Source organism: Podarcis muralis, chromosome Z, assembly GCF_964188315.1.
Source record: "Podarcis muralis chromosome Z, rPodMur119.hap1.1, whole genome shotgun sequence".
Lineage (NCBI taxonomy): Eukaryota > Metazoa > Chordata > Lepidosauria > Squamata > Lacertidae > Podarcis > Podarcis muralis.
The window spans coordinates 659,790-686,392 of NC_135673.1; the positions used below are offsets into that span (position 1 = coordinate 659,790).

Here is a 26,603-nt window from a genome sequence, read left to right on the forward strand (position 1 = left end):
AGAGAGAGGGGGAAGGAGGAAGAGAGGAAGGGAGGGAGAGAGAAGGGGAAGGAGGAAGAGAGGAAGGGAGAGAGAGAAGGGGAAGGAGGGAAGAGGGGAAGAGAGAGAGAGAGAAGGAAAGAGAGAGGGAGAGAGAGAGAAGGAAAAAGAAAAGGAGGAAGAGAAAAAGAGAGAGAGAGAGAATGAGAAAGAGAGAAGGAAAGAGAGAGAAAAATACAGAGAGGAGAAAAAAAAGAAAAGGAGGAAGAGAAAGAGAGGGAGAGAGGAAGGGAGGGAGGGAGAGAGAAGGAAGGAAGGAGAGAAAAAGGGAGAGGGAGAGGGGGAGGGGGAGAGAGGGAGAGAGAGAGAGAGAAGGAAAAAGAGAGAGAAAGAGAGAGAGAGAGAGAGAGAAGGAAAAAAGAAAAGGAGGAAGAGAAAGAGAGGAAGGGAGAGAGAGAGGGGGGGAGGGAGGGAGGGAGGGAGGGAGAAAGAGAGAGAAAGAAAGAGAAATGAGAGAGAGAGAGAGAGAGAGAGAGAGAGAAGGAAAGAGAGAGAGAAATACAGAGAGAGAGAGAGAGAAGGAAGGAGAGAAAAAGAGAGAGGGAGAGGGAAGAGAGAGAGAGAGAGAGAAGGAAAGAGAGAGGGAGAGGGAGAGAAGGAAAAAGAAAAGGAGGAAGAGAAAAAGAGAGAGAGAGAATGAGAAAGAGAGAAGGAAAGAGAGAGAAAAATACAGAGAGGAGGAAAAAAGAAAAGGAGGAAGAGAAAGAGAGGGAGAGAGGAAGGGAGGGAGGGAGAGAGAAGGAAGGAAGGAGAGAAAAAGAGAGAGGGAGAGGGGGTGAGAGAGAGAGAGAGAGAGAGAAGGAAAGAGAGAGAGAAAGAGAGAGAGAGAGAGAGAGAAGGAAAAAGAAAGGAGGAAGAGAAAGAGAGGAAGGGAGGGAGAGAGAGAGAAGGGGAGTTGGAAGAGAGGAAGGGAGGGAGAGAGAGAAGGGGAAGGAGGGAGAGGGGAAGAGAGAGAGAGAGAGAGAGTGAAGGAAGGAAGGAGAGAAAAAGAGAGAGGGAGGGAGGGAGAGAGAAGGAAGGAAGGAGAGAGAGAATGAGAAAGAGAGAGAGAGAGAGAGAAGGAAAAAAGAAAAGGAGGAAGAGAAAGAGAGGAAGAGGGGAAGAGAGAGAGGGGGGAAGGAAGAAGAGAAGGAGGAGGGAGAGAGAGAGAAGGGGAAGGAGGGAAGAGAGGAAGGGGAGAGAGAAGGGGAAGGAGGAAGAGGGGAGAGAGAGAGAGAGAGAGAGAAGGAAAGAGAGAGGGAGAGAGAGAGAAGGAAAAAGAAAAGGAGGAAGAGAAAAAGAGAGAGAGAGAATGAGAAAGAGAGAAGGAAAGAGAGAGAAAAATACAGAGAGGAGGAAAAAAGAAAAGGAGGAAGAGAAAGAGAGGGAGAGAGGAAGGGAGGGAGGGAGAGAGAAGGAAGGAAGGAGAGAAAAAGAGAGAGGGAGAGGGGGGGAGAGAGAGAGAAGGAAAGAGAGAGAGAAAGAGAGAGAGAGAGAGAGAGAAGAAAAAAGAAAAGGAGGAAGAGAAAGAGAGGAAGGGAGGGAGAGAGAGAGAAGGGAAGGAGGAAGAGAGGAAGGGAGAGAGAGAGGGAAGGAGGAAGAGGGGAGAGAGAGAGAGAGAGAGAGAGAGAGAGAGAGAGTGAGGAAGGAAGGAGAGAAAAAGAGAGAGGGAGGAGGGAGAGAGAGAAGGAAGGAAGGAGAGAGAGATTGAGAAGAGAGAGAGAGAGAGGAAGGAAAAAAGAAAAGGAGGGAAGAGAAAAGAGAGGAAGGGAGGGAAGAGAAGAGGGGGGAAGGAGGGAGAGAGGAAGGGAGGGAGAGAGGAGAGAGAGAGGGAGGAGGGAGAGGGAAGGGAGAGAGAGAGAGAGAGAGAGGAAGAGGGAGAGAGAATGAGAAAGGAGAGAGAGAAAGGAAAAAGAAGAGAGAGAGAAAGAGAGGAAGAGAGAGAGAGAGAATGAGAGAGAGGAGAGAGAAGGAAAAGAAAAGGAGGAAGAGAAAGAGAGGAAGAGGGAAGAGAGAGAGAATGAGAAAGAAGAGAGAGAGAGAGGAAGAGAGAAGGAAAGAGAGAAAGAAAATACAGAGAGAGAGAGAGAGAAAATGAGAAAGAGAGTGATACAAAGAGAAATGGAAAGAAGGAAAAAAGAAAAGGAGGGAGAGGAAGAGGGGAAGAGAGAGAGAATGAGAAAGAGAGAGGAGAGAGAGAGAGAATGAGAAAGAAAGAGAGAGAGAGAAGGAAAAGACGAGAGAAGACAGACACAGAGAGAGAGAGAGAGAGAGAAGGAAAAAAGAAAAGGAGGAAGAGAAAGAGAGGAAGAGGGGAAGAGAGAGACTGAGAGAGAGAGAGAGAGAGAGAGAGAGAGAGAAATAGGGAGAAAGAACGAGGAGAGAGAGAATGAGGAAGAGAGAGGAAGAGAGAGAAGGAAAAAAGAAAAGGAGGGAGAGAAAGAGAGGAAGAGAGAGAATGAGAAAGAGAGAAGGAAAGAGAGAGAGAAATACAGAGGAGGAAAAAAGAAAAGGAGAGAGAAAGAGAGGGAGAGAGGAAGGGAGGGAGAGAGAGAGAGAGAAGGGGAAGGAGGAAAAGAGGAAGGGAGAGAGAGAGAATGAGAAAGAGAGAGAGAGAGAGAGAAGGAAGGAAGGAGAGAAAAAGAGGGAGGGAGGGAGAGAGAGAGAGAGAGAAGGAAAGAGAGAGAGGGAAGGAAGGAAGGAGAGAGAGAGAGAAAATAAGAGAGAGAGAGAAGGAAAAAAGAAAAGGAGGAAAGAGAGAGAAAAGGAAAAAAGAAAAGGAGGAAGACAAAGAGAGAAAGAGGAAAGAAAGAAAGAAAGAGAGAGAGAGAAGGAAAGAGACAGAGAGACACAAAGAGAGAAAGAACGGAGAGAGAGAGAGAGAGAAGATTGGAAGGAGGGAGGGAAAAGGGGAAGGAGGAAGGAAGGAGAGGAAGAGGGGAAGAGAGAGAGAGAGAATGAGAGAGAAAGAGAAAGAGAGAGGAAGAGAGAGAGAAGGAAAAAAGAAAAGGAGGAAGAGGAAGAGGGGGAGAGAGAGAGAGAATGAGAAAGAGAGAGGAAAAGAGAAGGAAAGAGAAATACAGAGAGAGAGAGAGAGAGAGAGAGAAGGAAAAAAGAATGGAGGAAGAGAAAGAGAGGAAGAGGGGAAGAGAGAAAAAGAGAAATGAGAGAGAGAGAGAGAAGGAAAAAAAGAAAAGGAGGAAGAGAAAGAGAGGAAGAGAGAGAGAAAGAGAGAGAGAAGGAAAAAAGAAAAAGGAGGAAGAGAAAGAGAGGAAAGAGAGAGAGAGAATGAGAAAGAGAAAGAGAGAGAAAGAGACAGAGAAGAGAGAGAGAGAGAGAGAGAGAAGGAAAAAAGAAAAGGAGGAAGAGAAAGAGAGGAAGAAGGGAAGAGAGAGAGAAAGAGAGAGAGAAATACAAGAAATACAGAGAGAGAGAAGGTAAAAAGAGAAAAAGAGAGAGAAATACAGAGAGAGAGAGAGAAGGAAAAAAGAAAAGGAAGACAAAGAGAGAGAGAAAAAGAACGAGAGAGAGAGAGAGAGAAAGAAAGAAAGAGGGAAAGAGAGAGAGAGAGAGAAAGATGGAAAGAAAGAAAGAAAGAAAGAAAGAAAGAAAGAGAAGATGGGAAGGGAGGGAGGAGGGAAAAGGGGAAGGAGGGAGAGGAAGAGGGGAAGAGAGAGAGAGAGAATGAGAAAGAGAGAGAGAAAGAAAGATACAGAGAGAGAGAGAGAAAAGGAAAAGACGAAAGGAGGAAGAGAAAGAGAGGAAGAAAGAGAGGGAAAGAGAGAGAGAGAAAGATGGAAAGAAAGAAAGAAAGAGAAGATGGGAAGGGAGGGAGGAGGGAAAAGGGGAAGAGGGGAAGAGAGAGAGAGAGAATGAGAAAGAGAGAGAGAAAGAGAGAAAGATACAGAGAGAGAGAGAGAAAAGGAAAAGACGAAAGGAGGAAGAGAAAGAGGAAGAAAGAGAGGGAAAGAGAGAGAGAGAGAAAGATGGAAAGAAAGAAAGAAAGAAAGAGAAGATGGGAAGGGAGGGAGGAGGGAAAAGGGGAAGGAGGGAGAGGAAGAATGAGAGAGAGAGAGAGAGAGAGAGAGAGAGAGAGAAGGAAATAAAAATACAAGAGGGAAAGAGAGAAAGAAAGAAAGAAAGAAAGAAGAAAGAAAGAAAGACATAGAGAGAGAAAGAGAGAAAGAAAGAGAAAAAGAGAGAGAGAGAGAGAAAGAAAGAAAGAGAGAGAGAGAGAAAGAAAGAAAATACAAAGGAAGTGTCAATTAACGGGCAGGGCAAACTTGGCTCCGTCAATAATAATACTAATAATACTAATAATAATACTAATAATAAAATTAATAGGCAGGGCAAACTTCTCTCCAATAATAATAATAATAATAATAATAATAATAATAGGTAGGGCAAACTTCTCTCTAATAATAATAATAAGAAGAAGAAGAATAACAATAATAATAAAATTAATAGGCAGGGCAAACTTCTCTCTAATAATAATAATAATAATAATAATAATAATAATACTAATAAATGACCACCTACCTTGGTCGCTTCCAGCTGCGATTCCAGAGTTCCGGATTCCTCAACCATGCAAGACCTAGAACCGGAAGGAGGAACGTGATTGGTTGCCGGGTTCGGCGGGGGGAACAGAGAGGCGAGGCTCGGAATTAACGACGTCCCTTCATTAATTAACGGCGTCCCTTCATTAACCGAAATTCGCCACCCCCCAATTAATCGCTAGCTGACGCGGAACCGGTTGCCGGGCGGAGAACTGGGAATTTCCTCCGGTTCCGTTGAGGGTTCTCGACTTTCCTGCGACATTATTATTATTATTATTATTATTATTATTATTATTATTATTATTATTATTATTGCAGCTCCTTTTCATTTCTCTTTTTCAAGGAAGGGCTATGGGGTTGTTATTATTATTATTATTATTATTATTATTATTATTATTATTATTATTATTATTATTGCAGCTGCATTTCATTTCTCTTTTTCAAGGAAGGGCTATGGGGTTGTTGTTATTAATATTATTATTATTATTATTATTATTATTATTATTATTATTGCAGCTGCAATTCATTTCTCTTTTTTTAAAAAGGGCTATGGGATTATTATTATTATTATTAGGAAATGTAAATTAACGGACAAGGGAAATAATAATAATAATAATAATAATAATAATGTAAATTAGCGGGCAGAGCAAACTTGTCTCTGTTAGTAATAATAATAATAGGGAATTTAAATTAACGGACAAGGCAAACTTGGCTCCGTTATTATTATTATTATTATTATTATTATTATTATTATTATTATTATTATTAAAGTGTAAATTAATGGGCAGAGCAAACTTGGCTCTGTGAATAATAATAATAATAATAATAATAATAATAATAGGGAATTTAAATTAACGGACAAGGCAAAACTTGGCTCCGTTATTATTATTATTATTATTATTAGTCAATTAATGGGCAGAGCAAACTTTGCTCTGTTAATAATAATGATGATGATGATGATGATGATAGGAAGTGTAGTAATAATAATAATAGGAAGTGTAAATTAATGGTTAGAGCAAACTTTGCTCCAATAATAATAATAATAATAATAATAATGTGTAAATTAATGGTTAGAGCAAACTTGTCTCTAATAATAATAATAATAATAATAATAATAATAATAATAATAATAATAGTACTAATAGTAATAATAATAGAGGCTGGAAGAGATAATAATAATAATAATAATAATAATAATAATAATAATAATAATAATAATAATGTGTAAATTAATGGTTAGAGCAAACTTGTCTCCATTAATAATAATAATAATAATAATAATAATAATAATAGGAAGTGTAAATTAATGGTTAGAGCAAACTTGTCTCTAATAATAATAATAATAATAATAATAATAATAATAATAATAGGAAGTGTAAATTAATGGTTAGAGCAAACTTGTCTCCAATAATAATAATAATAATAATAATAATAATAATAATAATAATAGGAAGTGTAAATTAATGATTAGAGCAAACTTGTCTCTAATAATAATAATAATAATAATAGGAAGTGTAAATTAACAGGCAGTGCAAACTTTGCTCCAATAATAATAATAATAATAATAATAATAATAATAATAATAGGAAGTGTAAATTGGCAGTGCAAACTTTGCTCTAATAATAATAATAATAATAATAATAATAATAATAATAATAGGAAGTGTAAATTAACAGGCAGGGCAAACTTTGCTCCAATCATAATAATAATAATAATAATAATAATAATAATAGGAAGTGTAAATTAACAGGCAGTGCAAACTTTGCTCCAATAATAATAATAATAATAATAATAATAATAATAATAATAATAGGAAGTGTAAATTAACAGGCAGGGCAAACTTTGCTCCAATAATAATAATAATAATAATAATAATAATAATAGGAAGTGTAAATTAACGGGCAGAGAAATCCCCCCAGAGGATTCCGGTCGATCCGCTTAATTCCGAGCCTGACCCAAAGGAAAACCACAAAAGCACACGCCATGCCACACCCCCAAGCGCTCCGGGTTCCGCGCCGCTCCGGGTTCCGCGCCTCAGCCGCCCCCGCCGTGCCCCACACACACGCCGCGCGGGTGAGTCGCCGTGAGGTGCCGGGTTCGAGAACCAGGGCAAAGCGAGTGGCTCGGTTCGGAACCTGCGCGGAAACGAGGCAGCTTGATCTAGAACCTGCGCGAAAATGGGGTTGATCTAGAGCCTTTGCGAAAAGGGGGTCTGATCTAGAACGTTTGCGGAACAAATGGCTCGGAAGCGTCGCAAAACTGAGTTGTTGGGTCTAGATCCTTTGCAGAAAAACCGGATGTGCGTTCTAGAGCCCGCGGAAAACCTAATGGCTTGATCTAGAACCTTCGTGAAACTGGTGGGCTGATCTAGAGCCTGCACAAAACCTAATAGCTTGCTCTAGAGCCTGCACAAAAAAAACCTGATGGCTTGATCTAGAGCCTGCACAAAAAAAGCTAATGGCTTGATCTAGAACCTGTGTGAAACTGTGGGTTGATCTAGACCGTTTGCGGAACAAACGGCTCGGCTCGGAAGCATCGCAAAATTTGAGTTGTTTGCTCTAGAACCTTCGCAAAACGGATTGTTTGGTCTAGAGCCTGGTCAGAACATAATGGCTTGATCTAGAACCCGCACAACCCCTAATGGCTTGATCTGGAACCTGCACAAAGCAAACATCTTGGCTCGGAACCGTTGCAAAAGTGAATGGATTGGTTTAGAGCCTGCGCAAAAAATTAATGCTTTGATCTAGAACTTGCGCAAAAGCGAGTGGCCTGATCTAGAACCTTGTCAAAACGAATGGATCGGTTAGGGGCCATTGCGAAACTGAGTGGTTTGGCTTAGATACCTTGGGGGGGAAATGGGGTTCGATCTAGAACCCACGCAGAACCTAATGACTTGATCTAGAACCTGCGTGAAACTGGCGGTTGATCTAGAGCCTTCGCAAAACGGGTGGTCTGATCTAGAACGTTTGCGGAACAAATGGCTCGGCTCGGAAGCATTGCAAAACTGAATTGTTTGGTTTAGATCCTTTGCGAAAACCTAATAGCTTGATCTAGAACCTGCGCAAAACCTAATGGCTTGATATAGACCCCACGTGAAACTGGTGTGTTGATCTAGAACCTACACAGAACATGATGACTTGTTCTAGAACCTGCGCAAAAACCTAACGGCTTGATCTAGGACCTGCATGAAACTGGTGGGCTGATCTAGAGCCTTCGCAAAACGGGCGGTCTGATCTAGAACGCTTGCGGAATGAATGGCTCGGAAGCACCGCAAAACTGAGTTGTTTGGTCTAGAACATTTTGCAAAAATGGATTTGTTTGGTCTAGAACCCGCACAGAACATAGCGGTTTGATATAGAGCCTGCGCAAAAACCTAATGGCTTGATCTAGAACCTGAGTGAAACTGGCAGGTTAATCTAGAGCCTTTGCAAAACGGGGTGGTCTGATCTAGAACGTCTGTGGAACAAACGGCTTGGCTCGGAAGCATCGTAAAATTGAGTGGTTTGGTTTAGATCCTTTGTGGAAAACGGGTTGTTTGGTCTAGAACCTGCGGAAAACCTAAAGGCTTGATCTAGAGCCTGCGCAGAACCTGATGGCTTGATCTAGAACATGCGCAAAACGAATATCTTGGCTCAGAACCGTTGCAAAGTGAATGGATTGGTTTAGAGCCTGCGCAAAAAAATTAATGCTTTGGTCTAGAACTTTTGCAAAACGAGCGGCTTGATCTAGAACCTTGTCAAAACGAATGGATCGGTTAGGGGCCATTGCGAAACTGAGTGGTTTGGTTTAGATCCTTTGGCCCCCCCCCAAATTTGGATTGTTTGATCTAGAACCCGCGAAAAACCTAATGGCTTGATCTAGACCCCACGCGAAACTGGCGTGTTGATCTAGAGCCTTTGCAAAACGGGCGGTCTGATCTAGAACGTTCACAGAACAAATGGATCAGCTCGGAAGCATCGCAAACTGAGTTGTTTGATCTAGAACCTTCGCAAAAAAACGGATCGTTTGGTCTAGAACCTGCGCAAGACCTAGTGGCCTGGTCTAGAACCTGCGCAAAACCTAATGGCTTGATCCAGAACCTGCGCAAGGTGAATGTATTGGCTCGGAACCGTTGCAAAGTTGAGTGGTTTGGTTTAGACCCTTTTGGGGGGAACCGGATTGCTTGGTCTAGAACCCGCGCAAAACCTAACTGCTTGATCTAGAACCTGCGCGAGACCCAACGGCTTGGTCTAGAACCTGTGCGAGACCCACCAGCTTGGTCTAGAACCCGCGCAAAACCTAATGGCTTGGTCTAGAACCTGCGCGGAACAAATATCCTGGCTCGGGACCGTTGCAAAAGTGAGTGGATTGGTCTAGAGCCTTTGCATAGCTGACGGTTTGATCTAGAACCGTCTCAAGACTAATGGTTTGATCTAGAACCTTTGCGAAGCGAGTATCTTGGCTCGGAACCATCACAAAAAAATGGATTGGTTTAGAACCTTTGCAAAGCGACCGGCTCCGTTTAGAACCTTTGCACAACTAACGGTTTGATCTAGAACCTTTGCAAAACTAATGGTTTATTATTACTACTAGTAGTAATAATAATAACTACTACTATAACTACTACTATAACTACTACTATAACTACTACTACTACTACTACTACATTATTCGGGGTCCTCTTCCTATCTTCAACTTTCCTCCTCCTCCTCCTACTAGTACTACTACTAAAATAGTATTAGTACTACTACTACTAGTGCTAGTAAATATTATTTTACTACTAAAAATAATAATATAATACTACTAAAATAATAATACTAAAGTAGTAGTAGTAGTAGTAGTAAATATTATTTTATATTATTTTACTACTACTACTACTACTAGTAGTAGTAGTAGTAGTAGTAGTATTTTGGACCTCTCTTCCTACCCGCCACCGTCCGTCCATCCCCCCAAGCCGCGTGAGCGTTAGTCCAGAGTAACAAAACAGCCAGCCTTGGAAATGAATTAGCTGCTGCTACTGCTGCTGCTGCTACTACTACTAGGGGCCCTCTTCCTACCTGTAACTGTCCTGTAGTAGTAGTAGTAGTAGTAGTAGTAGTAGTAGTAGTAGTAGTAGTAATATTTCGGTGTCCTCTATCTGCAACTCTACTACTACTACATTATTTGGGGTCCTCTTCCTATCTTCAAGTGCCCTACTACTACTACTACTAGTAGTAGTAGTAGTAGTAGTAGTAGTAGTATTTTGGTGCCCTCTGTCTATCTGCAACTGTACTACTGCTGCTGCTGCTGCTGCAGCAGCAGCAGTATTCGGGGTCCTCTTCCTATCTTCAACTGTCCTACTATTACTACTATTACTACTACTACTACTACTACTAATAATAATAATAATAATAATACTAAAATACTACTAGTAGTAAATATTATTTTACTACTAAAACAATAATATAATACTACTAAAATAATAATACTAAAATAATAATATTACTACTACTAGTAGTAGTAGTAAATATTATTTTATAATATTATTTTAGTAGTAGTAGTAGTAGTATTTCGGTGTCCTCTATCTGCAACTGTACTACTACTACTACTACTACTACTACTACTACTACTACTACATTATTTGGGGTCCTCTTCCTATCTTCAACTGTCCTCCTCCTCCTACTAATAGTAGTAGTACTATTACTACTAATACTACTACTACTAAAACAATAGTACTACTAGTAGTAAATATTATTTTACTACTAAAATAATAATATAATACTACTAAAATAATAATACTAAAATAATATTAGTACTAGTACTACTAGTAGTAGCAGTAGGAAATATTTTATAATATTATTATTTTACTACTACTACTAGTAGTAGTAGTAGTAGTAGTATTTCGGGCCTCTCTTCCTACCCGCCACCGTCCGCCCCCCCAAGCCGCGTGAGCGTTAGTCCAGAGTAACAAAACAGCCAGCCTTGGAAATGAATTAGCTGCTGCTGCTGCTGCTGCTGCTGCTACTACTACTACTACTACTACTACTACTACTACTACTACTACTACTACTACTAGGGGCCCTCTTCCTATCTGTAACTGTCCAGTAGTAGTAGTAGTAGTAGTAGTAGTAGTATTTCAGTGTCCTCTGTCTATCTGCAACTCTACTACTACTACATTATTTGGGGTCCTCTTCCTATCTTCAAGTGTCCTACAACCACTACCACTACTACTACTACTAGTAGTAGTAGTGGTGGTAGTATTTCGGTGTCCTGTCTATCTGCAACTGTACTACTACTACTACTACTACATTATTTGGGGTCCTCTTCCTATCTTCAACTGTCCTACTATTACTACTACTCATAGTACTACTACTAAAATAATACTAGTACTACTAGTAGTAAATATTTTACTACTAAAATAATGTAATACTACTAAAAATACTACTACTAAAATAATATTAGTACTAGTAGTAGTAGTAAATATTATTTTATAATATTATTATTTTAGTAGTAGTAGTAGTATTTCGGTGTCCTCTGTCTATCTGCAACTCTACTACTACTACTACTACTACTACTACTACTACTACTACTACTACTACTACTACTACTACTACTACATTATTTGGGGTCCTCTTCCTATCTTCAACTGTCCTACTATTACTATTACTAATAATAATAGTAGTACTACTACTACTACTAGTAGTAGTACTAAAATATTAGTACTACTACTAGTAGTAAATGTTATTTTACTACTAAAAGTAATAATATAATACTACTAAAATACTACTGCTACTAAAATAATAATACTACTATTAAAATAATATTAGTACTACTACTACTATTATTAGTAGTAGTAGTAAATATTACTACTATTAGTAGTAGTAAATATTATTTTATAATATTATTTTACTACTACTACTACTACTACTAGGGTCTCTTCCTACCCGCCACTGTCCACCCCCCCAAGCCGCGTGAGCGTTAGTCCAGAGTAACAAAACAGCCAGCCTTGGGAACGAATTAGGAACGTGCCTTTTTTTTGGGGTAGGAAAAGCCGGAAAACCACCCAAACAAAATTAAAATAAATTAGAATAAATCAAAATAAATTAGAATACATTAAAATAAATTAGCATCAAAAAAGACCAGAGTGAGGGAAACGGGAAAGAGAAAGGAGGAATGAAAACCTTCCGGAAAGATCTTCCCCGACTTGGTACTGAAAGACGCGAATGACTCGCCGGTAGGCAATGCTGGGCGGAGGAAAGAAATGTGGGGTGAAAATTCGGGGCGGGATTCGGGGTTTGGGGGGGCAGACAGGACGAGGGGCGGGGCTAAGCGGAGGGGCGGGGCAATAACGAGGCCAGTGGGGCAATTATCTAGGGCAATGGGGCAGTTGTGAGGGCGTTGGGGCAATTATCTAGGGCAATGGCGCAATTATCTAGGTCAGTAGGGCAATTGCGAGGGCGTTGGGGCAATTATCTAGGTCAATGGGGCGATTATCTAGGGCAGTGGGGCAGTTGTGAGGGCGTTGGGGCAATTCTCTAGGTCCATGGGGCAATTATCTAGGGCAATGGGGTAATACTTGGGCAGGAGGGGCAACAATGGGGCAATACTTGAGCAGGAGGGGCAATTATCTAGGGCAATGGGGCAATACTTGGGCAGGAGGGGCAATTATCTAGGGCAGTGGGGCAATACTTGGGCAGTGGGGCAATTATCTAGGGCAGTGGGGCAATACTTGGGCAGGAGGGGCAATTATCTAGGGCAGTGGGGCAATACTTGGGCAGTGGGGCAATTGGGAGGGCGTTGGGGCAATTCTCTAGGGCAATGGGGCAATTATCTAGGTCAAGGGGGCAGTTGTGAGGGCATTGGGGCAATTCTCTAGGTCAATGGGGCAATTCTCTAGGTCAATGGGGCAGTTGTGGGGGCGTTGGAGCAATTCTCTAGGTCAATGGGGCAATTATCTAGGTCAATAGGGCAATTGTGAGGGCGTTGGGGCAATAATGGGGTCAGTGGGGCAATTCTCTAGGGCAATGGGGCAATTGTGAGGGCGTTGGGGCAATTCTCTAGGTCAATGGGGCAATAATGAGGTCAGTGGGGCAATTATCTAGGTCAAGGGGGCAATTGTGAGGGCGTTGGGGCAATTCTCTAGGTCAATGGGGCAGTTGTGAGGGCGTTGGGGCAATTCTCTAGGTCAATGGGGCAATTGTGAGGGCGTTGGGGCAATAATGGGGTCAGTGGGGCAATTCTCTAGGGCAATGGGGCAATTGTGAGGGCGTTGGGGCAATAATGGGGTCAGTGGGGCAATTATCTAGGGCAGTGGGGCAATACTTGGGCAGTGGGGCAATTATCTAGGGCAGTGGGGCAATTATTTAGGTCAATGGGGCAATTCTCTAGGTCAATGGGGCAATTGCGAGGGCTCTAGGGCAATTCTCTAGGTCAATGGGGCAATTCTCTAGGTCAATGGGGCAATTGTGAGGGCGTTGGGGCAATTCTCTAGGTCAATGGGGCAATTATCTAGGTCAATGGGGCAATTCTCTAGGTCAATGGGGCAATTGCGAGGGCTCTAGGGCAATTATCTAGGTCAATGGGGCAATTATCTAAGTCAATGGGGCAATTGTGAGGGCGTTGGGGCAATTATCTAGGTCAATGGTGCAATTATCTAGGTCAATGGGGCAATTGTGAGGGCGTTGGGGCAATTCTCTAGGTCAATGGAGAATTATCTAGGTCAATGGGGCAATTGTGAGGGCGTTGGGGCAATTATCTAGGTCAATGGGGCAATAATGAGGTCAGTGGGGCAATTATCTAGGTCAAGGGGGCAATTGTGAGGGCGTTGGGGCAATTATCTAGGTCAAGGGGGCAATTGTGAGGGCGTTGGGGCAATTATCTAGGTCAGTAGGGCAATTGCGAGGGCGTTGGGGCAATTCTCTAGGTCAATGGGGCAGTTATGAGGGCGTTGGGGCAATTATCTAGGTCCATAGGGCAATTATCTAGGTCAATGGGGCAATTGCGAGGGCGTTGGGGCAATTATCTAGGTCAATGGGGCAATTATCTAGGTCAATGGGGCAATACCTGGGTAGGTGGGGCAATAACTATTGCGGGCAGGACAATATCTAGGTCAATGGGGCAATATCTAGGTCAATGGGGCAATACCTGGGTAGGTGGGGCAATAACTATGCAGGTGGGGCAATATCTAGGTCAAGGGGGCAATATCTAGGTCAATGGGGCAATAACTAGGGCAGTGGGGCAATATCTAGGTCAATGGGGCAATACCTGTGCAAGTGGGGCAATACCTAGGTATATGGGGCAATATCTAGGTCAACGGGTTAATATCTAGGTCAACGGGGCAATTATCTAGGTCAATGGGGCAATTATGTAGGTCAATGGGGCAATACCTCTGCAGGTGGGGCAATATCTAGGTCGACGGGTTAATATCTAGGTCAACGGGGCAATTATCTAGGTCAATGGGGCAATTATCTAGGTCAATGGGACAATACCTCTGCAGGTGGGGCAATATCTAGGTCAATGCCTGGGTAGGCGGGGCAATAACTATGCAAGTGGGGGCAATATCTAGGTCAATGGGGCAATTATGTAGGTCAATGGGGCAATAACTAGGGCAATGGGGCAATATCTAGGTCAATGGGGCAATATCTAGGTCAACGGGGCAATTATCTAGGTCAGTGGGGCAATATCTAGGTCAATGGGGCAATATCTAGGTCAACGGGACAATTATCTAGGTCAGTGGGGCAATATCTAGGTCAATGGGGCAATACCTGGGTAAGTGGGGCAATACCTGGGTAGGTGGGGCAATAACTATTGCGAGCAGGGCAATATCTAGGTCAATGGGGCAATTATCTAGGTCAACGGGGCAATTATCTAGGTCAATGGGGCAATATCTAGGTCAATGGGGCAATACCTGGGTAAGTGGGGCAATACCTGGGTAGGTGGGGCAATACCTGGGTAGGTGGGGCAATAACTCTTGCGGGCAGGGCAATATCTAGGTCAATGGGGCAATATCTAGGTCAATGGGGCAATACCTCCACAGGTGGGGCAATACCTATGCAAATGGGGCAATACCTGTGTAGAGGGGGCAATATCTAGGTCAATGGGGCAATAACTATGCAGGCGGGCCAATAGATTGGTCAATGGGGCAATACCTAGGTCAACGGGGCAATAACTGTGCAGGTGGGGCAATATCTAGATCTATGGGGTAATATCTAGGTCAATGGGGCAATTATCTATGTCAATGGGGCAATATCTAGGTCAATGGGGCAATATCTAGGTCAATGGGGCAATAACTAGGTCAATGGGGCAATTATCTAGGTCAATGCGGCAATACCTGGGCAGGCGGGGCAATAACTAGGTCAATGGGGCAATATCTAGGTGAATGGGGCAATAGCTAGGGAAAGTACCTAGGTATATGGGACAATATCTAGGGCAGTATCTAGGGCAATGGGGCAATATCTAGGGGAATGGGGCAATATCTAGGTCAATGGGGCAATATCTAGGTATATGGGGCAATACCTGTGCAAGTGGGGCAATATCTAGGTCAACGGGGCAATTATCTAGCTCAACGGGGCAATTATCTAGGTCAATGGGGCAATTATCTAGGTCAATGGGGCAATATCTAGGGCAATAGGGCAATAACTAGGGCAATGGGGCAATATCTAGGTCAACGGGGCAATATCTAGGTCAATGGGGAAATATCTAGGTCAATGGGGCAATATCTAGGGCAATGGGGCAATGCCTAGGGCAATACCTGGGTAGGTGGGGCAATAAGTATTGTGGGCAGCGCAATATCTAGGTCAATGGGGCAATAACTAGGGCAATGGGGCAATAACTAGGGCAATGGGGCAATATCTAGGTCAATGGGCAATATCTAGGGCAACGGGGCAATATCTAGGTCAATGGGGCAATTATCTAGGGCAATGGGGCAATTATGTAGGTCAATGGGGCAATATCTAGGGCAATGGGGCAATACCTAGGGCAATACCTGGGTAGGTGGGGCAATACGTATTGTGGGCAGCGCAATATCTAGGTCAATGGGGCAATAACTAGGGCAATGGGGCAATACCTCTGCAGGTGGGGCAATATCTAGGTCAACGGGTTAATATCTAGGTCAACGGGGCAATTATCTAGGTCAATGGGGCAATTATGTAGGTCAGTGGGGCAATACCTCTGCAGGTGGGGCAATATCTAGGTCAACGGGTTAATATCTAGGTCAACGGGGCAATTATCTAGGTCAACGGGGCAATTATCTAGGTCAATGGGGCAATACCTGGGCAGGCGGGGCAATAACTAGGTCAATGGGGCAATATCTAGGTGAATGGGGCAATAGCTAGGGAAAGTACCTAGGTCTATGGGGCAATATCTAGGGCAGTATCTAGGGCAATGGGGCAATATCTAGGGGAATGGGGCAATATCTAGGTCAATGGGGCAATATCTAGGTATATGGGGCAATACCTGTGCAAGTGGGGCAATATCTAGGTCAACGGGGCAATTATCTAGCTCAACGGGGCAATTATCTAGGTCAATGGGGCAATTATCTAGGTCAATGGGGCAATATCTAGGGCAATAGGGCAATAACTAGGGCAATGGGGCAATATCTAGGTCAACGGGGCAATATCTAGGTCAATGGGGAAATATCTAGGTCAATGGGGCAATATCTAGGGCAATGGGGCAATGCCTAGGGCAATACCTGGGTAGGTGGGGCAATAAGTATTGTGGGCAGCGCAATATCTAGGTCAATGGGGCAATAACTAGGGCAATGGGGCAATAACTAGGGCAATGGGGCAATATCTAGGTCAATGGGCAATATCTAGGGCAACGGGGCAATATCTAGGTCAATGGGGCAATTATCTAGGGCAATGGGGCAATTATGTAGGTCAATGGGGCAATATCTAGGGCAATGGGGCAATACCTAGGGCAATACCTGGGTAGGTGGGGCAATACGTATTGTGGGCAGCGCAATATCTAGGTCAATGGGGCAATAACTAGGGCAATGGGGCAATAACTAGGGCAATGGGGCAATATCTAGGTCAATGGGGCAATATCTAGGTCAACGGGGCAATATCTAGGTCAATGGGGAAATATCTAGGTCAATGGGGCAATATCTAGGGCAATGGGGCAATTATGTAGGTCAATGGGGCAATATCTAGGGCAATGGGGCAATAACTAGGGCAATGGGGCAATATCTAGGTCAACGGGGCAATATCTAGGTCAACGGGTTAATATCTAGGTCAACGGGGCAATTATCTAGGTCAATGGGGCAATTATGTAGGTCAATGGGGCAATACCTCTGCAGGTGGGGCAATATCTAGGTCAACGGGTTAATATCTAGGTCAACGGGGCAATTATCTAGGTCAACGGGGCAATTATGTAGGTCAATGGGGCAATTATCTAGGTCAATGGGGCAATACCTCTGCAGGTGGGGCAATATCTAGGTCAACGGGTTAATATCTAGGTCAACGGGGCAATTATCTAGGTCAATGGGGCAATTATCTAGGTCAATGGGGCAATACCTCTGCAGGTGGGGCAATATCTAGGTCAACGGGTTAATATCTAGGTCAATGGGGCAATTATCTAGGTCAATGCGGCAATACCTGGGCAGGCGGGGCAATAACTAGGTCAATGGGGCAATATCTAGGTGAATGGGGCAATAGCTAGGGAAAGTACCTAGGTATATGGGGCAATATCTAGGGCAGTATCTAGGGCAATGGGGCAATATCTAGGGGAATGGGGCAATATCTAGGTCAATGGGGCAATATCTAGGTATATGGGGCAATACCTGTGCAAGTGGGGCAATATCTAGGTCAACGGGGCAATTATCTAGCTCAACGGGGCAATTATCTAGGTCAATGGGGCAATTATCTAGGTCAATGGGGCAATATCTAGGGCAATAGGGCAATAACTAGGGCAATGGGGCAATATCTAGGTCAACGGGGCAATATCTAGGTCAATGGGGAAATATCTAGGTCAATGGGGCAATATCTAGGTCAACGGGTTAATATCTAGGTCAATGGGGCAATTATCTAGGTCAACGGGGCAATTATGTAGGTCAATGGGGCAATTATGTAGGTCAATGGGGCAATACCTCTGCAGGTGGGGCAATATCTAGGTCAACGGGTTAATATCTAGGTCAACGGGGCAATTATCTAGGTCAATGGGGCAATTATCTAGGTCAATGGGGCAATACCTCTGCAGGTGGGGCAATATCTAGGTCAACGGGTTAATATCTAGGTCAATGGGGCAATTATCTAGGTCAATGCGGCAATACCTGGGCAGGCGGGGCAATAACTAGGTCAATGGGGCAATATCTAGGTGAATGGGGCAATAGCTAGGGAAAGTACCTAGGTATATGGGGCAATACCTAGGGCAGTATCTAGGGCAATGGGGCAATATCTAGGGGAATGGGGCAATATCTAGGTCAATGGGGCAATATCTAGGTATATGGGGCAATACCTGTGCAAGTGGGGCAATATCTAGGTCAACGGGGCAATTATCTAGCTCAACGGGGCAATTATCTAGGTCAATGGGGCAATTATCTAGGTCAATGGGGCAATATCTAGGGCAATAGGGCAATAACTAGGGCAATGGGGCAATATCTAGGTCAACGGGGCAATATCTAGGTCAATGGGGAAATATCTAGGTCAATGGGGCAATATCTAGGGCAATGGGGCAATGCCTAGGGCAATACCTGGGTAGGTGGGGCAATAAGTATTGTGGGCAGCGCAATATCTAGGTCAATGGGGCAATAACTAGGGCAATGGGGCAATAACTAGGGCAATGGGGCAATATCTAGGTCAATGGGCAATATCTAGGGCAACGGGGCAATATCTAGGTCAATGGGGCAATTATCTAGGGCAATGGGGCAATTATGTAGGTCAATGGGGCAATATCTAGGGCAATGGGGCAATACCTAGGGCAATACCTGGGTAGGTGGGGCAATACGTATTGTGGGCAGCGCAATATCTAGGTCAATGGGGCAATAACTAGGGCAATGGGGCAATACCTCTGCAGGTGGGGCAATATCTAGGTCAACGGGTTAATATCTAGGTCAACGGGGCAATTATCTAGGTCAATGGGGCAATTATGTAGGTCAGTGGGGCAATACCTCTGCAGGTGGGGCAATATCTAGGTCAACGGGTTAATATCTAGGTCAACGGGGCAATTATCTAGGTCAACGGGGCAATTATCTAGGTCAATGGGGCAATAGCTGGGCAGGCGGGGCAATAACTAGGTCAATGGGGCAATATCTAGGTGAATGGGGCAATAGCTAGGGAAAGTACCTAGGTCTATGGGGCAATATCTAGGGCAGTATCTAGGGCAATGGGGCAATATCTCGGGGAATGGGGCAATATCTAGGTCAATGGGGCAATATCTAGGTATATGGGGCAATACCTGTGCAAGTGGGGCAATATCTAGGTCAACGGGGCAATTATCTAGCTCAACGGGGCAATTATCTAGGTCAATGGGGCAATTATCTAGGTCAATGGGGCAATATCTAGGGCAATAGGGCAATAACTAGGGCAATGGGGCAATATCTAGGTCAACGGGGCAATATCTAGGTCAATGGGGAAATATCTAGGTCAATGGGGCAATATCTAGGGCAATGGGGCAATGCCTAGGGCAATACCTGGGTAGGTGGGGCAATAAGTATTGTGGGCAGCGCAATATCTAGGTCAATGGGGCAATAACTAGGGCAATGGGGCAATAACTAGGGCAATGGGGCAATATCTAGGTCAATGGGCAATATCTAGGGCAACGGGGCAATATCTAGGTCAATGGGGCAATTATCTAGGGCAATGGGGCAATTATGTAGGTCAATGGGGCAATATCTAGGGCAATGGGGCAATACCTAGGGCAATACCTGGGTAGGTGGGGCAATACGTATTGTGGGCAGCGCAATATCTAGGTCAATGGGGCAATAACTAGGGCAATGGGGCAATAACTAGGGCAATGGGGCAATATCTAGGTCAATGGGGCAATATCTAGGTCAATGGGGCAATATCTAGGTCAATGGGGCAATATCTAGGGCAATGGGGCAATTATGTAGGTCAATGGGGCAATATCTAGGGCAATGGGGCAATAACTAGGGCAATGGGGCAATATCTAGGTCAACGGGGCAATATCTAGGTCAATGGGGAAATATCTAGGGCAACGGGGCAATTATCTAGGTCAATGGGGCAATTATCTAGGTCAATGGGGCAATACCTCTGCAGGTGGGGCAATATCTAGGTCAACGGGTTAATATCTAGGTCAACGGGGCAATTATCTAGGTCAATGGGGCAATTATCTAGGTCAATGGGGCAATACCTCTGCAGGTGGGGCAATATCTAGGTCAATGCCTGGGTAGGCGGGGCAATAACTATGAAGGTGGGGCAATTATGTAGGTCAATGGGGCAATTATGTAAGTCAATGGGGCAATATCTAGGTCAATGGGGCAATTATCTAGGTCAATGGGGCAATACCTATGTACATACCTATGTAAAGGGGGCAATACCTGTGTGGAGGGGGCAATTACTACACAGACGGGGCAATTACTACACAGGCGGGGCAATACTCAAGGCCCAAGACGTCCCGCGCCAAGCGGGACGGAGCCCAAGACACCGAAGCGGCTGGTATGAAAAAGGAGGAGGAGTCTTTGGTACTCACCCGTCGAGTAAGTAGGTCCTGGCGGAGGGTGCGAGTAACAGGAAGCGGGAGTAACGTTCCGGGGAGAAGGGGGAGAAAGAAAAGGGAGGTTAGCCAAGGTTTGACGGAAATACTACTACTACTACTACTACTACTACTACTACTACTAGTAGTAGTAGTAGTAATAGAAGTAGCAATAATAGTAGTAGTAACAGTAGTAGTAACAACAACAACTGCGGCTATTTTCACTATTACTGCTGATATTGTTACTATCACTTCTGTTGTTCTTGAGGGAGAAAAGACGTCTAAAATCTTTGGTGGTGGTAGTAGTAGTAGTAGTAGTAGTAGTAGTAGTAGTAGTAATAGAAATAGTAGTAGTAACAGTAGTAGTAACAACTGCTACTATTTTTACTATTACTGCTGATATTGTTACTATCACTTCTGTTGTTGAGGGAGAAAAGACGCCTAACATCTTTGATAGTAGTAGTAGTAGTAGTAGTAATAGAAATAGTAGTAGTAACAGTAGTAGTAGTAACAACAACTGCTATTTTTACTATGACTGCTGATATTGTTACTATCACTTCTGTTGTTGAGGGAGAAAAGACGCCTAAAATCTTTGATAGTAGTAGTAGCAGCAGCAGCAATAGTAGTAGTAGTAACAGTAGTAGTAACAACAACAACTGCTGCTATTTTTACTATGACTGCTGATATTGTTACTATCACTTCTGTTGTTCTTGAGGGAGAAAAGACGCCTAAAATCTTTGATAGTAGTAGTAGTAGTAGTAGTAGTAGTAGTAGTAGTAATAGAAATAGTAGTAGTAACAGTAGTAGTAAGAACAACTGCTACTATTTTACTATTACTGCTGATATTGTTACTATCACTTCTGTTGTTCTTGAGGGAGAAAAGACACCTAAAATCTTTGATAGTAGTAGTAGTAGCAGCAATAGTAGTAGTAGTAACAGTAGTAGTAACAACAACTGCTGCTATTTTCACTATTACTGCTGATATTGTTACTATCACTTCTGTTGTTGAGGGAGAAGACGCCTAAAATCTTTGGTGGTGGTAGTAGTAGTAGTAGTAATAGAAATAGTAGTAGTAACAGTAGTAGTAACAACAACTGCTACTATTTTTACTATGACTGCTGATATTGTTACTATCACTTCTGTTGTTGAGGGAGAAAAGACGCCTAAAATCTTTGATAGTAGTAGTAGTAGCAGCAGCAATAGTAGTAGTAGTAACAGTAGTAGTAACAACAACTGCTACTATTTTTACTATGACTGCTGATATTGTTACTATCACTTCTGTTCTTGAGGGAGAAAAGACACCTAAAATCTTTGATAGTAGTAGTAGCAGCAGCAGCAATAGTAGTAGTAGTAACAGTAGTAGTAACAACAACAACTGCTGCTATTTTTACTATGACTGCTGATATTGTTACTATCACTTCTGTTGTTCTTGAGGGAGAAAAGACGCCTAAAATCTTTGGTGGTGGTAGTAATAATAGAAGTAGCAATAGTAGTAGTAGTAACAGTAGTAGTAACAACAACTGCTGCTATTTTTACCATTACTGCTGATATTGTTACTATCACTTCTGTTGTTCTTGAGGGAGAAAAGACGCCTAAAATCTTTGATAGTAGTAGTAGTAGTAGTAGTAGTAATAGAAATAGTAGTAGTAACAGTAGTAGTAGTAACAACAACTGCTATTTTTACTATGACTGCTGATATTGTTACTATCACTTCTGTTGTTGAGGGAGAAAAGACGCCTAAAATCTTTGATAGTAGTAGTAGTAGTAGCAGCAATAATAGTAGTAGTAACAGTAGTAGTAACAACTGCTACTATTTTACTATTACTGCTGATATTGTTACTATCACTTCTGTTGTTCTTGAGGGAGAAAAGACACCTAAAATCTTTGATAGTAGTAGTAGTAGCAGCAATAGTAGTAGTAGTAACAGTAGTAGTAACAACAACTGCTGCTATTTTCACTATTACTGCTGATATTGTTACTATCACTTCTGTTGTTGAGGGAGAAGACGCCTAAAATCTTTGGTGGTGGTAGTAGTAGTAGTAGTAATAGAAATAGTAGTAGTAACAGTAGTAGTAACAACAACTGCTACTATTTTTACTATGACTGCTGATATTGTTACTATCACTTCTGTTGTTGAGGGAGAAAAGACGCCTAAAATCTTTGATAGTAGTAGTAGTAGCAGCAGCAATAGTAGTAGTAGTAACAGTAGTAGTAACAACAACTGCTACTATTTTTACTATTACTGCTGATATTGTTACTATCACTTCTGTTCTTGAGGGAGAAAAGACACCTAAAATCTTTGATAGTAGTAGTAGCAGCAGCAGCAATAGTAGTAGTAGTAACAGTAGTAGTAACAACAACAACTGCTGCTATTTTTACTATGACTGCTGATATTGTTACTATCACTTCTGTTGTTCTTGAGGGAGAAAAGACGCCTAAAATCTTTGGTGGTGGTAGTAATAATAGAAGTAGCAATAGTAGTAGTAGTAACAGTAGTAGTAACAACAACTGCTGCTATTTTTACCATTACTGCTGATATTGTTACTATCACTTCTGTTGTTCTTGAGGGAGAAAAGACGCCTAAAATCTTTGATAGTAGTAGTAGTAGCAGCAGCAATAGTAGTAGTAGTAACAGTAGTAGTAACAACAACTGCTACTATTTTTACTATTACTGCTGATATTGTTACTATCACTTCTGTTCTTGAGGGAGAAAAGACACCTAAAATCTTTGATAGTAGTAGTAGCAGCAGCAGCAATAGTAGTAGTAGTAACAGTAGTAGTAACAACAACAACTGCTGCTATTTTTACTATGACTGCTGATATTGTTACTATCACTTCTGTTGTTCTTGAGGGAGAAAAGACGCCTAAAATCTTTGGTGGTGGTAGTAATAATAGAAGTAGCAATAGTAGTAGTAGTAACAGTAGTAGTAACAACAACTGCTGCTATTTTTACCATTACTGCTGATATTGTTACTATCACTTCTGTTGTTCTTGAGGGAGAAAAGACGCCTAAAATCTTTGATAGTAGTAGTAGTAGTAGTAGTAGTAATAGAAATAGAAATAGTAGTAGTAACAGTAGTAGTAAGAACAACTGCTACTATTTTTACTATGACTGCTGATATTGTTACTATCACTTCTGTTGTTGAGGGAGAAAAGACGCCTAAAATCTTTGATAAATCGAATCTCAGGACTAGACGTTTACTGTAGTAGTAGTAGTAGTAGTAGTAGTAGTAGTAGTAGTAGTAGAGGTAACGGTCATGGTAATAGAATTAGCAAGAATAGTAACCGTAGTAGTAATAACAGCAGTCACAGTCGAAATAGGGATGGTGACAGTAACAATGGCAGTAGTAATAGTAAAACCAGTAGGGTGGTGGTGGTGGTAGTAGTAGTAACAACAACAACAACAACAGTAGCAATAGAAGTAGCAATATTAGGAACAGTAGCAATATTAGTAGCAGCATTAGTAACAGTAACCGCGGAAGTGATAGTGATAGTAACAAACGCAGTAGTTGCAAAAAAAGTAGTGGTAGTAGTAACAGTTGTAATAACAATAGTAGCAATAGAAGTAACAAAACAACAGTAGTATTAGTAGTAGCAGTAGTAACAGTAACGGTAACGGTAACAGTAACAGTAGTAGTAGTAGTAGTAGTAGTGACGTGATAGTAACAATAGCAGCCGTAATAGTAAAAAATAGTGGCGGCGGCAGCAATAATAATAATAATAATAATACTAATAGGAACAGTAGTGGCAGCAATAGCAACAATAGTAGTAGTGATAATAGTAACAGTAGCAAAAATGGTGGCAGTACTAGTGGTAAATCGAGCGGCACCTGGTTTCCTGGATCCACTGATGATGATGATGAAGATGACTACTACTACTACTACTACTACTACTACTGTTACTTCTACTGCTACTACTATTCCACGCAAAATTAATAATAAATGGACGGCACCTGGTTTCCTGGATCCGATGATGATGATGATTACTACCACGATTACTACTACTGCCACTACTACTACTACTACCATTACTCCACGCAAAAATACTAATAAATTGAGCGGCGGCACCTGGTTTCCTGGATCCACTGGTGATGACTATTATTACTACTACTACCACTATTACTACTACTACTGCCACTACTACTACTACTACCACCATTACTCCATGCAAAAATACTGATAAATCGAGCGGCGGCACCTGGTTTCCTGGATCCACTGGTGATGACTATTATTATTACTACTACCACTATTACTACTACTGCCACTACTACTACTACCATTACTCCATGCAAAAATACTAATAAATTGAGCGGCGGCACCTGGTTTCCTGGATCCACTGATGATGATGACTACCACTATTACTACTATTGCTGCTGCTACTACTACTACTACTACTACTACTACTGTTATACTGTTACTACTGTTACTACTACTACTATTCCATGCAAAAATAATAAATGGAGGGCACCTGGTTTCCTGGATCCACTGATGATGATGACTACCACTATTACTACTATTGCTACTACTACTACTACTGTTACTACTGTTACTACTACTACTATTCCATGCAAAAATAATAAATGGAGGGCACCTGGTTTCCTGGATCCACTGGTGATGATGATGATTACTACCACGATTACTACTACTGCCACTACTACTAGTAGTACTATCAATTACAACATCCAAAAATTCTGATAATTCGAGCGGCGGCACCTGGTTTCCTGGATCCACTGATGATGATGATGATGATGATGATGATGATGATGATGATGATGATTACTACCACGATTACTACTACTGCCACTACTACTACTACTACTACTCCATGCAAAAATAATAAATGGAGGGCACCTGGTTTCCTGGATCCACTGATGATGATGACTACCACGATTACTACTACTGCCACTACTACTACCATTACTACTCCTATTATTACTACTACTATTACTCTACGCACCTGGTTTCCTGGATCCACTGCTACCACCATTACCACTGTTTATATTATTATTATTATTATTATTATTATTATTATTATTATTATTATTATTACTACTACTACTACTACTACCACTACTACTACTACTACTGTTACTACTACTACTCCATGCAAAAATAATAAATGGAGGGCACCTGGTTTCCTGGATCCACTGATGGTGATGATTACTACCACGATTACTACTGCCACTACTACTACTACCATTACTACTCCTATTACTACTATTACTCTACGCACCTGGTTTCCTGGATCCACTGCTACCACCATTACCACTGTTTATATTACTACTACTACTACTACTACTACTACTACTACTACTACTACTACTGTTACTACTACTACTACTACTCCATGCAAAAATAATAAATGGAGGGCACCTGGTTTCCTGGATCCACTGATGATGATGATGATTACTACCACGATTACTACTACTGCCGCCACTACTACTACCATTACTACTCCTATTACTACTACTATTACTCTACGCACCTGGTTTCCTGGATCCACTGCTACCACCATTACCACTGTTTATATTACTACTACTACTACTACTACTACTACTACTACTACTACTCCATGCAAAAATAATAAATGGAGGGCACCTGGTTTCCTGGATCCACTGATGATGATGATTACTACCACGATTACTACTACTGCCACTACTACTACCATTACTACTCCTATTACTACTACTATTACTCTACGCACCTGGTTTCCTGGATCCACTGCTACCACCATTACCACTGTTTATATTATTATTATTATTATTACTACTACTACTACTGTTACTGTTACTATTATTACCATTACTACTACTATTACTACTACTATTACTCTACGCACCTGGTTTCCTGGATCCACTGCTACCACCATTACCACTGTTTATATTATTATTATTACTACTACTACTACTACTACTGTTACTGTTACTATTATTACCATTACTACTACTATTACTACTACTATTACTCTACGCACCTGGTTTCCTGGATCCACTGCTACCACCATTACCACTGTTTACATTATTATTATTATTACTACTACTACTACTACTGTTACTGTTACTATTATTACCATTACTACTACTATTACTACTACTACTATTACTCTACGCACCTGGTTTCCTGGATCCACTGCTACCACCATTACCACTGTTTATATTATTATTATTATTATTATTACTACTACTACTACTGTTACTGTTACTATTATTACCATTACTACTACTATTACTACTACTATTACTCTACGCACCTGGTTTCCTGGATCCACTGCTACCACCATTACCACTGTTTATATTACTACTACTACTACTACTACTACTACTACTACTACTACTGTTACTATTACTATTATTACCATTACTACTACTACTACTATTCCTACTACTATTACTCTACGCACCTGGTTTCCTGGATCCACTGCTAC

General features: G+C 42.0%; 1 protein-coding gene across 1 annotated transcript in view; it reads right to left on the reverse strand.

Annotated features, from left to right (window-relative positions):
- The window catches only part of LOC114589498 (spectrin alpha chain, non-erythrocytic 1), a 267,143-nt gene that overhangs the window by 14,933 nt on the left and 225,607 nt on the right, over positions 1-26,603 (reverse strand). Inside the window, exons 51-53 of the mRNA XM_077922609.1 lie at positions 20,178-20,195; positions 11,714-11,776; positions 4,558-4,612 (exon numbers count right to left, since the gene is read on the reverse strand). Of these exons, the coding sequence (XP_077778735.1) occupies positions 4,558-4,612; positions 11,714-11,776; positions 20,178-20,195 (136 nt within the window). The remainder of the gene's footprint in view (positions 1-4,557; positions 4,613-11,713; positions 11,777-20,177; positions 20,196-26,603) is intronic.